The following is a 14,644-nucleotide window of genomic DNA, read 5'->3' as shown; positions in this document are numbered from 1 at the left end:
CACTACTGACTGAGAAGCTCACAGTGTGGTTTCCTACCATGTCGACAAACAGACCAGTTTCTTTTTTGCATATTGTAGGATACTATGTTTGCAAGTTATTTATATATCCTTCTATGTATGCACATCTACATGTCACTATTGCTGGGTTTGCCTACTCTGCTTTGATGCTGATGCTTTACAATGCAACACACATTGGAGGATAGCATATATATATATATAGAGAGAGAGAGAGAGAGAGAGAGATAAATTAATGGCACATTTTAAAACACTCATGTTATACAGATATTAATATAATGATAAATGCAAAGCCCTACCTGCTGGATGAGTAAGCCCTGCATCTTCCCCACCTAAATCACAGCAGTTTAAACTGTTACCACCACCTGCAGCACCGCCACCACCACCACAGTTATCAACACCATCACCATTATTTTCATCGCCTGATTGTGAGCTAGCAGTTAAGGAAGCATTTGAAGTACTTCCTTTGCTAAAAGACTGGGAGATATTCAGAGAACCATGTGAAGTATCTGAAGTATTTACAGAATGACTAAAAGACTGCAAGGAGTTGGACTGTTCAGAAGTGTCAGTGATAACAGTATGAATATTCAGTGAACTGTTTGCAGGAAGCCACTCCCATGTTGGAGAATCCTCAATAAGACTGTCTTTTGTTTCACTGTCACCTTCATCAACTGAGTGGTCCAATCTTTTCACTAGTATAAAACCAATAATGTGCATTCAGGTAAAAAATTCTTAAAAAGTATTTTTCAGTTATAAATATAGGAACGGTTATAAAAAAAAAAAAAAAAAAAAAAAAAAAAAAAAAAAAAGGCTTAGAAGAAGAAATACAGAACGCAAATGAGCTTATATTACCAGAGTATATAAATTAAAAGGGGAAATTGTTTTCAATAAATATCAAAGTTTGAAATACTTTTATATAATTACAGATATATCAGCTGTACTATGAATGAACTATCAGCTATATCCAAAAGACAAGAAATTTACTGTCAGTTATTCATTACTAATAAAGTATGAACTTCTAAGATATGAACCATACATGAGTTGCACCTCAGGCTTTATGCTTTGCAATTACATTTTCTTCCCCAACTTGTTAACTAAAAACATCAACAGAAAGTTTAAAAATATACGTGCATCAGGTATACCTAATACACTACAGAAATTCATATTTTGGCTTTTTTTTTTTTTTTAATCGTGTAGTTGGTGGTGTTCATATGTGCTATCCTAGTCATTTTGAACTTCTGACTGACCTTGTAAACATAGGCTCTCCATCTCTTTGATCTCTTGTCTCTTCTTTCAGCAACTGTAATTTCATATTGGTAAGTTCCTTTATGTTGTCCATCTAGCTCTTTCGATGACCTCTCACAACCCCAACCTTGCCTAACATATCCTGCCCCCCACCCTCCTTTGATTCATTTGCTAGCATAATATGTCCAAAGTATATCGCTTAGCAGTAAACAATGCTTCCAAGGAGTATTTCATACTGGTCCACTTAGCTAAAACCATCCTGTTGATCACTGTTGCTATTCATGTGATTCTCAAGTTTCCTCCATGTTCTTAATTCAAATGAATTAATTCACACTTTCTATCCTTTCACACCCACATATCACCAATGAAAAGATAATTGCTAAAACAATTCTAACTTGCATGACCTTACTAACAACTCTTTCATAATTTCTGCAAAGTTTAACATCCTTTTTTCTTCATACATATCCTTCTTTTAATTTTATCTTAATTTGGACCCCTATAAATCATAACTTTGAACCATCTTCATTTTATCTCCTTCAATCAGAAAGTCATCCCAATTGCCAGAATATATCGCTTTTGCCTTACTGTTATTTAAAAATAAGCCTAGCTTTTTTTTTGCTCTCCCTCTTAACTAAGACAATCAACCACAGCTAAGATCATCTTTAGTTTCTGCCATGAAGATTGTATCATCTACATATCTCTTATTTATTTTTCTACCTCCAACTTTAATTATTGCCAAGTTCTAAATCTAAATCAGTGATTCCCATAACATATTCACTATAAATATAAAAAAAAAAAAAAAATAGTAGACTATATACACTCTGCTTTACCTCTATCTCCACTCAAACAATGCTTCTCCCACGATTGTTTTGGTAAAGCTTTTTGGGTGTTCCATAGTTCTTTTAGTAACAGAATTACAGGCTCAGGCATGACCATTACTCTCATCACATTGCAGAGTATTTGATCAACATAGTTAAATACATTTCTTCTTCTTTGTATTATCACCAGAGACCTCCACAAGGTAAAGGCTCATTGAGGAATGCCATCACCCACTTACCTTCTCTTAAATTAACACATTGGATACATTCACTACTTCAACAAGCAAACTAAGCGCTCTGTGAGAAAAAAAAAATCTAGCACTCACCCCTTTCTTAACAGCACACTTCCACGGATGCCCCCTTGTCCTCTCCTCACCTTCCATATAACAAAAAATTCCTACTATTACACTATTTAGAAATTTATAGACCTCAATAATATCACCCATCTTTCTCTTGTTCACCAGTGCCTGCAGTCCACATACTCTGCACTCTGTCCTCATGGTCTACATTCCATAATTCTGATATAATCTTTGTAACTCTGTATCCTTTCCACAGCTTCTTTATCTATTCTGAACTCAGAAAAAAAATCTGTGCATAGTAGTCAAGGTGAGGTCCTATCACGGCATTGGAAAGAGGCAAAATGACTTCCTTATCCTTACATGTCAATGGTCATTTCATATAGCACAATTACACTCTGCAATTTTTGCTATGTGACCTTTGAACTTCAGTTTTCTATCCACCATAACTCCAAGATCAATAACCTCATTAGTTTCTTCAAGCATAATCCTACCAATGTAATATGCTGTTGGAAATCTTATCATACCAAAATGCATAACTTCACACTAATTAACATCGATTTTGCAGAAATTTTCATTTGCCCATAGTTCTATTCAAATCATTCTATAAATGCTGCATATTTGTAATATCTCTGATTGCCTTGCCTATCTTTGTATCATCAACAAACAGCTGTATTTCTTCAAATACTTTTCCAGTATCATTAAAGTGTAGAATAAACAAAACTGGTTCAAAGACTGATCTCTGGAGAACAGGAATGGTTATGTCAAATCTAGCAAACTCACCACCCCCCATAATATCACTTTCTGATACCTATTCATCAGTTGCCCTTTTATCCAAGTCAACAGTTTAAATTCCAAACCTATATCCTCTAATTCAACAGATTTCATGATATCCTGTTCAAATGCCTTAGCAAGTCGAACAGTAATAGTGTATCCATTCCTTATATGTCATAACAGCCATAACATTATTATAAAATACGAGCAAATTTCTCAGAAATAATTTCCTTTTAATAAACCCATGTTCATTACAAAATATAGTGCGTGCGGTTAGCCTAGTGGCTGTGCACTTTGCAACCATATGACTGGGGAAGGAGTGTCCCAGGTTCGATTCCCATCGAAGACGTGAGGAACTTGAGGATCTTCCTCAGCCATAGCCATGTGACGTTTTTCATCCCGCAAGCAGGCAAACCGGCCCCGTGAACACACACGGATCTACAGCCATAAATACTCAACCCCCCCATGAGGGGGCTCAACTCGCCCCAATAGGGACGGGGAATAAAAAGGGAGGAAACTCCATACGAATAAATAAATAAATTACAAAATATAGACTGTCTGTCAATCAAGTTTAGCATGCGAGTTCTTACCAACTCTAAAATCTTAATGACAACTCCAGAGATACTGATATAGTTCAGTGGTTAGATCAGTTTTTTCATCACCTTTGTATAACAGGACTATCATACATTCTTCCATTCCTGAGCTGACACTTAAATGACACAAATATGTCAATCACCTAAACAGTTAGCTTGAACATTCTTTAGCATATGTGCTGAAATTCCATCTGTCTCAACTGATGAGTACTACTAGTGAAGTGGTTCTGGAGATTGTAAAGATGTTGCATAACCTTAATTAGCATTCACCATATAATGAAAGTACCAATGTAGTGGTAGCACTGTATGTTATGCTGCACATGCCAGGTTGATAGATCTGAGTGAAGTGAGAATTCCTTATTTGAACAAATCGCATCTGCTTCTGACACAAGGGCATCATCTGCATTCAGTAAAGTTAATTTTCAACATTCATTATTTCTTTTACTTGCAGCATAATGACATAATGCTTTTGCCTTTGGGTTGCTTGCAGTCAATTTGTTTTTATATTCTAATTTAGCTTTTCACAAAAACTCCTAATTTTTATTTCCTATGTGCTTTATATATTCCATAAATACAATCATCCTTAATTCTCACAATTTTCCTTCCACGTCATCTTCTTCTTATGGATCTTCTACTTAATAAGGTTGTACATCCACTTCACGCTAATTGCTCTTTGAAGTCTATGGACATATATGAATGCTGCATTATTTAAGAATCTTTCTACCCCCCCCCCCACATTTTCCAATGCCCCTTCCTTTCAATCATACTTCCTTCCTTTTAACAGCAGATGAATGTATATCACCATACAATGCCGCTGAATAAGAAGATAGCCAGCAACATCCTAGAAAGGTATGTCCGAATTATTCCTCCTATATATCCTTCATATATCTGTCTATATAAAACATCAGTAATGCTTTAAAATTTGAGTAAAAAGCCAATGACATTATAAAAGGAACACTCCTAAACAAAAATAAGCTAAATAGCTATAAAAATATATTTTCTTAGAGGAGTAACATGGGAATTTTCCCAGAAATAATACCTATGATAAATATGTTGTCAGTTAAATGAACCTCCCATTATGAGTCTGCCAACTCATGAAGGGTGTAATAATCATCATAATAATAATAACAATAACTGGTGTATCTTTTGTATAGTATTGTAGTTTTTTTTTTTTTTTTTTAGTGCATTTATTGTATTGGGTGCATTTAGTAACATGATGTTGAAATATTGGCAGGTTTTAATAGTCTTAAAAATTGCACCAAAAATGTGCTGCAACAGTGATGACGATAATAATACAACAGAGGATAATGTGACATTTCTTATAATTAAAAGAAATTATTAGAAATCAACCAGAGAATTGGAAAAGTAGAGAAACCTTTAAAGAAACTTAGAGACAATAAAAAAATTGATCATAACAAGAAGTAGGAAAGTACTGAACTAGGACTGATTGATTGATTTGGGGTTTTACAGTGCAAAGACAGCAAAAGGTTATGCCGCACCAGGACACAGGTTATAGCAGTAAACAATGTGTTGGTAGGTAAATAAATAAATAAATAGTTACAAGGAGAGAAAATGGTGAATAGTATAAAATATATGTACAAAGTTATTAGAATGTAAATGAGTAAATAAAATGCATGTACAAACTTTAGTATTTACAATGAGGCATCTACACATATTCAAATCCGTATTTGAATAAATGAATGTTTTTTAAAAATCTAAAAACATGCAATCTGTCTGAATCTGATAACATCTGGCTGAGTATATAGCGGTTGGCCAGATAAATAAAAATGTAATTTCTCTTATGTGAAGCTTTCGCACTCCACCAGAATATGACTAATGGTAAGATGAGTGTTGCATTTCCCACACATAAGTCGGCCATTAGCCCTCAGTAAATAAGAATGTGTGAGATGACTGTGACCTATGCAGAGCCTAGCAAGAACAACTTCCTCTCTTCTGGTCATATGTTGACTAGACTGCCAGTGCTTAATGTCAGGTTTAATCCTGTATAATTTGTTCGTCAGTGCCTCCTATCATGAGTTGTGCCATTGTACAATTTACTTTATACAATTTTACTTTATACATTGTACAATATAACCTGTGTGTAATCAGTATAAGGGACTGTCAAACAGTAGACAGAGAAAATATGAGCTGATCTAGCATCTGCGATGTCATTTCCCTTAATTCTGATGTGGCTAGGAATACAGCAGAAGTGAACATCAAAATTAAGAGTTTTCATTTTGTACAACAGGTGTAACACCTCAAACACACTGAATGTGGATTATACACAGGAGAGGAGATAGCCTGTAAAGAACTCAAAGAGTCTGTATATACACTTCTGGTAAGAGTTTTCTTTGATATGCAGAAGTGCAAGCTGAATGGTTATGCAATTAAGCTGTAGAGTTACTGCACTTGTGTGGGATCTGGTTAGAGATTGTAATATTAGGAAACACGACAGCACAGCCAACAGAGATCTCTGATCTTGAACAATCAGTATAGATGGGCAAGAAATCAGAGTGGACTGCTCTGTGTACATTGAACAATTGAAGGCAACCAGATGAGGATGTATGAGACTTCTGTAGCTGACAAAATGAGAGGATGTAGGATGGAGTGCAAGCCTGCAATGGAAAAATGCTGTTTTGTTTGGTGCAAGTAATGTCAGCACTCATGCCAATAGCTTCCATAGCCTCTTTAACGCACATACAAAAAGGATGGATGACAGTCTGCATGTGTGACACAGGACCTCCCAATGTAGAGAAAAGAGACTGGTGCATGTCCAATGATCTGGAAGGGTCTTTATTTCTAGGGCATAATTAAGAGACATATTTTCATCTAAGTGACAGAAGGGGGGGGGGCTAGAGAATATAATTGACAATCGACTTATGCGCCAAGAGTTGCAGAAACTCTTCCTCTGTAAATATTTTGTTGTAGAGTAAGAGAAGGAGATCCACAGAGGATGAGGGGGAAGTGTTTTATTATCTCATCAGGCCCAACTAGGATGAGATAGTAAAAGTGCCTCTTTTGAGTTCCTCTTTAACAAATGGCAGATTGTATAGCTCTATGACCTTGGTACAGAAGCTATTTCAGGAATTTCATAAAAATTCAGGAGGATATGAAGCTGCTGCTGAGTTTTTGGCAAAGTTTTCATCCAAAGTGTCTGCAACAGCTTTGGGACCAGCAACAATACATCCATTATGTTCCAAGGTAGACAACTGGTGTGTTGTATATCTACCTTTCATCTTCCAGATTTTATCCCAGATAGTTTTTGCATTGGTTGTTTGATTAATCGATCATGTAAACCAAGATTGTTTTTGATTTCGATGTCTGACATGATGATCTTTGGCACGAGCACATTTAAATTCTTTTAAGTTTGTTGTAGTAGGGTATCTACAAAATATACTCCATGCTCTATTTTCATCTTTTTTGGCTGCTTTGGTTCCACCAAGGCTTTGGATAGTGGAAATTGGGATGATGTTTTTGGAATTGCTGTGGCTGCAGCATAGACAATACAATCTGTTACATGCATCAATGCTTCATTAATGGGTGTTTGGCTTTTCACAGGAATGTTTGGGTCAGTTTAACTTTAAGTATGGTATGCAAACTTGATAATGGTATGAATGGCATTGAGCATGGTTTTGTATCGGGTGATGAATGGAAATATATGCATTAGGTCTACCTGGAGATGTACAGAGAAACTTGTCCAGCAGACTGTAGATCTGAGTATAAGAAAAAGCCAGTGGTAATTTGTTATGTTTGTACACAAATACTAGGAGAATCAAGAACAAAGGGGTTGAGTTTATTGCTTTATTGAATAAGTTGTGGCCTAACTAATGATATCAGATGACCTGAGTTCAGTGAGAGTAGAAATGGATGAAAGCTATAATAGTAATAATGTCCCATGTACTAGTGAATCTATGGCTATCTGGTATGAAGGGGAGGCATGAATGAAATCAGTTACTGGGGACAATGAAATACATCATCAAATTACCCTAATGGGTACTAAATGATTAATCATTATGGGTGACTTAAATTATCCAAACACTGATAGAGCAGAAGAGGAATCTCATGATAATGAAGTAGAAGAAGAAAGCATTGAGCTGTTGCAAGATGATTTCCTCAAGCTGCATATGAAAGAAGGAACTCATAGTTAAATTGTGTTAGATTTGTTTTTAGCATCGGGTTGGGGGATCTCAGTTAAGAATGTGACTGTTTTGCCACCAATTGGTGATAGTGATCATGCCATACTAACCTGCAAGTAGCCAACCATATGGATATTCCAGTCAGGACAAGTTACAAGCTAAACTAAAAATCTGGAAATTATGAAAATCTTCAAGAGAATACTATCTTTGATCTCATGGTGACCAATTAATGAATGGAAAAGATATCAGCAACGTATAGAAACCTTGGAAGAAGTGCTTAAATGAGGCAGTATCTAAATGTACCAACAGAGTTTGAAGAACAAATAGGGTAGGAGTGAAATGGATGTGGAATCTTATTAAGCAAGGGATCCATAAGATGATGTGGAAGAAATATTGTGAGAATAAGAGTGAGAGAAGTTATGAAATATATGAAGTGCAGGCTAGAAAAGTTACGAGTACAGTGAGGAAAGCTAAATCAGAGTATGAAAAGAAATTAGCTATGCAGGCTAAAGGCAATCCAAAAGAATTTTATTATATGGCAAGTAAATGAAAGAATGAGTGCCGAATAACTTTACTGAATACAGGCAGTACAGAAGCTGATGAAACTGTTCAATTAATGAGTGTTCACATTGCTAATATATATCAACCAGGTGAATGCTGCACAGTTCACAAAAATAAAGTTGAAGTGCTGTTGCATAACTTAGATAAGAATTTGGAAAAAGGAACAGTGGGGTATTAGCACATATATTAAAGCAGGGTTTCTCAAACTTTCAGCACCTGCATACCTCTTTTAAAATCGTAGTAACATTGCCATACACCCTCTTCACAAAGGCAATTTGAGAACAGTTATAATATTTCATTCAAATATGAATAATTAAAAGATCTTTAATAAGTTTAGTTTAATCCTTTATCCAAGTGTGAGCAAACAAAGTTTGCATTTGCACCTGAAAGTATCTTCAGGACTGGGGTAAGGTAGTACAACAATGGGCAACTCGTTGCAAAGGTGAAGAAAGCTCTCATCACTCCTATCTCAGTATCTCCCATAATGCAAAGCACATCTCCTTGCAGATATGTGTAATGCTATGCATTAAGGCAAGGGCCACTACCTATACCGGTTTCAACCTTTATTGAGGTCTCGTCAGTGGGAGCCAGGCCCAGTAGTGGAGACACCAAGGCAGAAGCAACGAGAGGTCATCCCCAACCTATAGGAGTTGCCAAAGGGTGTACAACCTTATTATTAAATTACTCCGGATTTAGAGAAAGATGTTGAGAGTTTATTTTTCACTTGGTTAGACTATAATAAGTTTAGTTTAATCCTTTATCCAAGTGTGGATAAAGGCTTGGATAAAGCACACACTTGGATAAAGGATTAAACTAAACTTATTATAGTCTAACTAAGTGAAAAATAAACTCTCGATAAAAGATCTTTATTTTTTTAAATATCAGCATTGTAATAAATTTCAAACATGTGAAAAAGTTTTTTTTTAACTGTTAAATACATTTCAGTTACGAGTCCAATAAACACACACTAGAAACAAAAATTATGAAATTTATATTTTCAACCATTTTTAACCAGTGATTCATTTTAAAGAATTTTAAAAATACAAAACAGATGAATATTATGATACATTACATTGGATTTATTGGACCATGGTTTAGATAAAGCATATGTACATAATTGTCGACAAGTTTTGCCAGCTGGGGTCTATCTGGCTTTTATCAAGATGAGTAAGGTTATACAAACATTAAATGCTAACAAAAGAATGCGGTAACAACTTAAAAAAACAGTTAAACAAATTGAAGAGCACACATGACATCAAAAGCATAAAGCGTGGAGACTTAGTCATTGTTATTAAACGGTGTTTTATAATTTTTCGCATAACTGAGTTCTGCTAAACATAATGAATAATTAAGTTTTTCCAAGTATCTATTAATATTATGCCTTGGTTCCTATTGAGGTTGTCTCCTGTCTGTAGTACTACTGCAGCATCTTTAAAGGTTCTACATCTGTGATCCTCTTCAATGTATAGCATCGAGCTGTTGTCCCAATCTATGGAATGGTGTGAAATTGAGAAATAATGTGCTAATCCTGAGGTGTCTTTTCTGTTATTATTTACATCACCGACATGTTCCTTTTTTCGGATTTCTAGGCTTCGTGAAGGAACAGGTCAGTGATGTCAATAATAACAGAACAGACACCTCAGGATTAGCACATCATTTCTCAATTTCAAACCATTCCATAGATTGGGACAACGGCTTGATGCTAAACATTGAAGAGGATTACAGATGTAGAACCTTTAAAGAAGCTGCAGTAATACTATGGGCAGGAGACAACTTCAACAGGAACCAAGGCATAATATTAAAAGATACTTGGAAAAACTTAATTAATTTATTATGTTTAGAAGAACTCAATTATGCGAAAAATGACTACAATAACTAAGTCTCCACGCTTTATGCTTTTGATGTCACACATGCTCTTCAATTTGTTTAACTGTTTTTTTTTTAAGCTGTTACTGCATTCTTTTGTTAGCATTTAATGTTAGTATAACCTTACCTGTCTTGATAAAGCCAGACAGACCCCAGCTGGCGAAACTTGTCGACGATTATGTACATATCTTTTATCTAAACTATGGTCCAATGAATCCAATATAATGTATCATATTTAGTAAAAGGACCAAATATTAACTATCAAAAGATGAATATTAATTAAATATTTTAAATTAGTATTTTCTTTTAAACTTCCTTTAGATTTTTAGCTATCAAAAAATTACAGACACCTGTACTTATCTGTGACAACATGCCTATAAAAGAAAAATAATTTTTTTAAAAAATGCTTTGTACTGCACACACCACACTAAAGGAATGTACAAATGTTCACTCAGATTGGTTGGGTCCTTGACATGTTAGCATAACTTGAGTTTCAGCTAAGGAAAGATACCACAGAAATTGAAGTATGGTAGTTCTGTTGTAAGAGGATAGTGTAAAAGTTGATGTGTCTAACTACTGACCTAGCAATATCTCTAGAGTGGTGGCGAAGATTTTAGAGAAGTTAATAAGAACTTGTACACAGAAATCGGCTGACAGACAATCTATACATTACTAAACATATACACATTAACCACAGTAATAAAATATTTAATAAGTAAATATTTTGTCCTAAGTATCTTAGGACATCTTCAGTACAATTATTTCAAAATACTAAGAATAACATACAGTTAGGGTGCATGATTATAATGGAATCCCACTATGCATGCAGTAGCGTGTTGTAGAATTAAGTTAAAATATATCTAATAAAAATTAAATTAGATTAAATTAAAATAAAATAACATACATAGATTTATTTTACACAATTAAGGATGACAATTTCCCAGACTTTAAGATAGTAAGAATGTCATTACAGTTTAAATTGGGTCTATGACGTAGGGCTTCAGCACTTTCTTTATACAAACACTCATGTTTACATAAGGATCTATGTAGAAGTTTGGTGTTTTTCCACTGGATCCTATGGTTTGGATTTTCAACTCTGTGTTGTGCTAGGCCAGATTTGTGCGGTTTGATAAGACGGACCATATCCGTCTTATCAAACTGCACAAATCTGGCCTAGCACAACACAGAGTTGAAAATTGATGTTCAGAGATGCATTTACTAATAGATCTTCCCATCTGTCCATAGTAAGACATCTTACAGGAACATGGAACTTCATAAAACCAGGTAGCAACAAAATTGAGAGTTTGTATTTAGGAGAAGGTGGCAAATTATAGATCTGATTGATTGGTTTGTAGGTAGCAGCAAGTTTGTATTTCTTCATAATTTTTGACAGACATTCGAAGATGCCTTTGACATGCGGTATGGGAATCCTATAGGCTTGTTCCTGTCTAGGTTGGTGTGTGTGTGTGTGCGTAAGGAAGTGATTGGTGATTTTTTTGAGTTGTTTTTGGACTGTATCCATTTAGTATGGTTGTCTTTTTGATGATTTCCAATTCTTGGTTTAAGGATTCTTCAGATGAACAAACTTTGTGTGCTCTTAATGATGCCATATTTTTGAGATGGATGGTGAGCAGATGAATTGTGAATATAACAACCTGAAAACGTTGGTTTATGGCAGACAGAAATGGAGATGAACCCATCTTGTTTTCGTGGGATGTGTAAATCCAGAAAGGAGATACTTTGTGAAGATTCTTTTTCTAGTGTGATTTTAATGCGAGGATGAAGAATGTTGATCTTATCTACAAAGAGGTATAGTTCTTGTTCAGAATGACTCCAGAAAGCAAAGATGTCATCAACATATTGTACACAAATTTTTGGTTTAGGTTCAAGCATCTAAATTTTTTCTTCAAGGCATTCCAGAAAAAGGTTGGTTAAGTTTGGTGATAAGGGAGAGCAGATTGCTGTTCCTTCCTCTTGCTTGTAAATGTTTTCTTCCTGTGTGAAGTTATTTTATTTTAATTTAATCTGATTTAGTTTTTATCAGATATATTTTAATTTAATACTATAACAGGCTACTGCACACATAGCAGGATTCCATTGTAATCATGTGCCCTAACTGTATTTATTCCTAGTATTTTGAAATAACTGTACTGAAGATGTCCTAAGATACTTAGGAACAAAATATTTACTTATTAAATATTTTATTACTGTGGTTAATGGGTATATGTTTAGTTATGAATACTCCAAGGTAGGATACCACATGAAAGGCTGTTGCATGAACTGGAGAATATGAGATTGGAATATACACTACTGACTTGGTGGGTGGTCGATGGACAGGTATCAGATATAAGTGGTGTGTATTTTATGTTGCTCCAAACCACAAGAGATTATTTGCAAACCTATAGCACATTTTTGTATTGTGGGTACACTAAGGATCCCCCCCCCACCCATTTTTATCAATTTAATATGCTTTTTGTATTTTTAATTTATTTTTTGCATAGTCCATAAACTCTGCTCTAGAGACCAAACATGGAACCTTTTCAAGCTACTTCAGACCTCTGATAAGCAGGGTGATGTTCTCACATTGGGTGATAAAACTTGTCTTCCACCTAAAAACAAGCACAAACATCCATTGCCAAGGCAGAATTCAAACCTGCAGCCACTTGATTAGAGATCGGGTATGCTAACCACTTAACGAATAGGCTGCCAAATGGTGGGTATGAAACTGCCAGATTTAAGGTAACCAGTAGTATACCCAGGGATCAGTCTTTGGACCATTGTTGTTTATTCTATAAATTAATAATATTGGGAAGAACTGACAGAAGTGGTTCAGTTATTTGCTGATGATGATGATGCAAAGAGAGAGAGATAGGGAAATCAGGGATGCTACAGATACCCTGCACTTACAGAATGATGTGAATAGGCTGGAAATGTGGCAAAACAATGATGCCTGTCAATTCAGTGTTAGAAAGTGTCAAGTTTTGCACTTTGTGTAATAAGATATCTAATGATGTATTATATTGAGGGGAAAGAGAGATTATGATATGAGAAACCAATGAAGCTAAGGATTTTGAAGTTATGGTATCGTGAGGAAGAATCTGAAGATTAAAAGTCACAAAGTCACATTAGATTAAGGGTCAAAGCTGTATAACTGAGAGGAGACCTCCACATAACCTTTAAAGGAATGCGGAGAACTGACCAGGGCTTCTGACCTAATGTCCAATCCTCACCTTCTCGTGGTGCATCCTGTTGGGTATCTACTTGGATACTAAACGAACAAGGATTGGCTGGCAATTTGGGATTTAGCCGACCAAATTGTATTCTTATTGGTTAAACCAAAATAAAAAATGATGGTACAACATGACAAAATTTCATGCTGGCTGGGGCGTCGCCTGGTTAAACAATGCCCCTGTTGTTGTTGCCAGGGAACCAGGGCGAACAGTGAAAAGTCAGCTACTGGAACAAATCTGAAAACAAACCCCTACTCAACATCACCAGAGTTAAAGATCGGTACTATTAACGTAAGAAGCCTGAATGGCAAAGAAATGGAGCTAGCTGAGGAATTAGATAAGTACTAGATCGACATAATAGGGGTTACTGAAACAAAAAAGACCAAAACTGGTGAGATCTTTCTGAGCAATAAATACAAAATGTTATATTCAGGCAATGACAATCAAGGAAAAAAAGGAGTAGCCATAGTATTCAACACAAAATACGAGGCTAATCTTCTTGAATGGCAGTCAGTCTCAAGTAGAGTAATGTGGGCAAATATGAGAATGGGGAAGTGGACAATGAGACTTATTTGTGCCTATGGTCCCACAGAAGGTTCTGCTAAGGTAGAAGTGGAGGAATTTTTTGAGGCTTTAGAAAAAGCAACTGACACAATGAAAAAGGAAAAGTTGGTCCTTGTTGGGGATCTAAACAGCAGAGTAGGAAATGATTGTGAGACATACAAAAATATTTTGGGAAAATTTGGAGAAAAGAGCAAAGCTAATAATAATGGCAAATATCTGTTGGATTTCTGCTCAGAACATGGACTGGTTATTACTAACACCATGTTCCAACATAAAAATGTGCACAAATTCACATGGAGAGAAGAGGCAAGGAATAAGAAAAGTCTCATTGACTATGTTATTGTTGATAGTGATGTTTTCTCCCTGGTGCAGGACACCAGCATGTACAGAGGATTTGAAATTGGAAGTGATCACTATTTAGTCTTGAGCAGGATAAAATTGAATTTCATATTGAAAAGAATAACATGTAAGAAAGTTTTAAAGCGAATAAAAGTTGAGCAGCTCTCAGATGTGAACTGTAGACTAAAATACACAAAGATTATTGAA

At 35.4% G+C, this 14,644-nt stretch overlaps 1 protein-coding gene across 1 annotated transcript in view; it reads right to left on the bottom strand.

Annotated features, from left to right (window-relative positions):
• The window catches only part of LOC150109710 (uncharacterized), a 493,008-nt gene that overhangs the window by 80,783 nt on the left and 397,581 nt on the right, over window positions 1-14,644 (bottom strand). Inside the window, exon 21 of the mRNA XM_090403026.1 lies at window positions 315-707. Coding sequence (XP_090259152.1) covers window positions 315-707 — 393 coding nt within the window. The remainder of the gene's footprint in view (window positions 1-314; window positions 708-14,644) is intronic.

This window comes from Typopeltis vanoorti, chromosome 2, assembly GCF_054136105.1.
Source record: "Typopeltis vanoorti isolate ZY-2024b chromosome 2, IOZ_Tvanoo_1.0, whole genome shotgun sequence".
NCBI lineage: Eukaryota > Metazoa > Arthropoda > Arachnida > Uropygi > Thelyphonidae > Typopeltis > Typopeltis vanoorti.
This window is presented reverse-complemented; position numbering and strand designations above follow the sequence as displayed.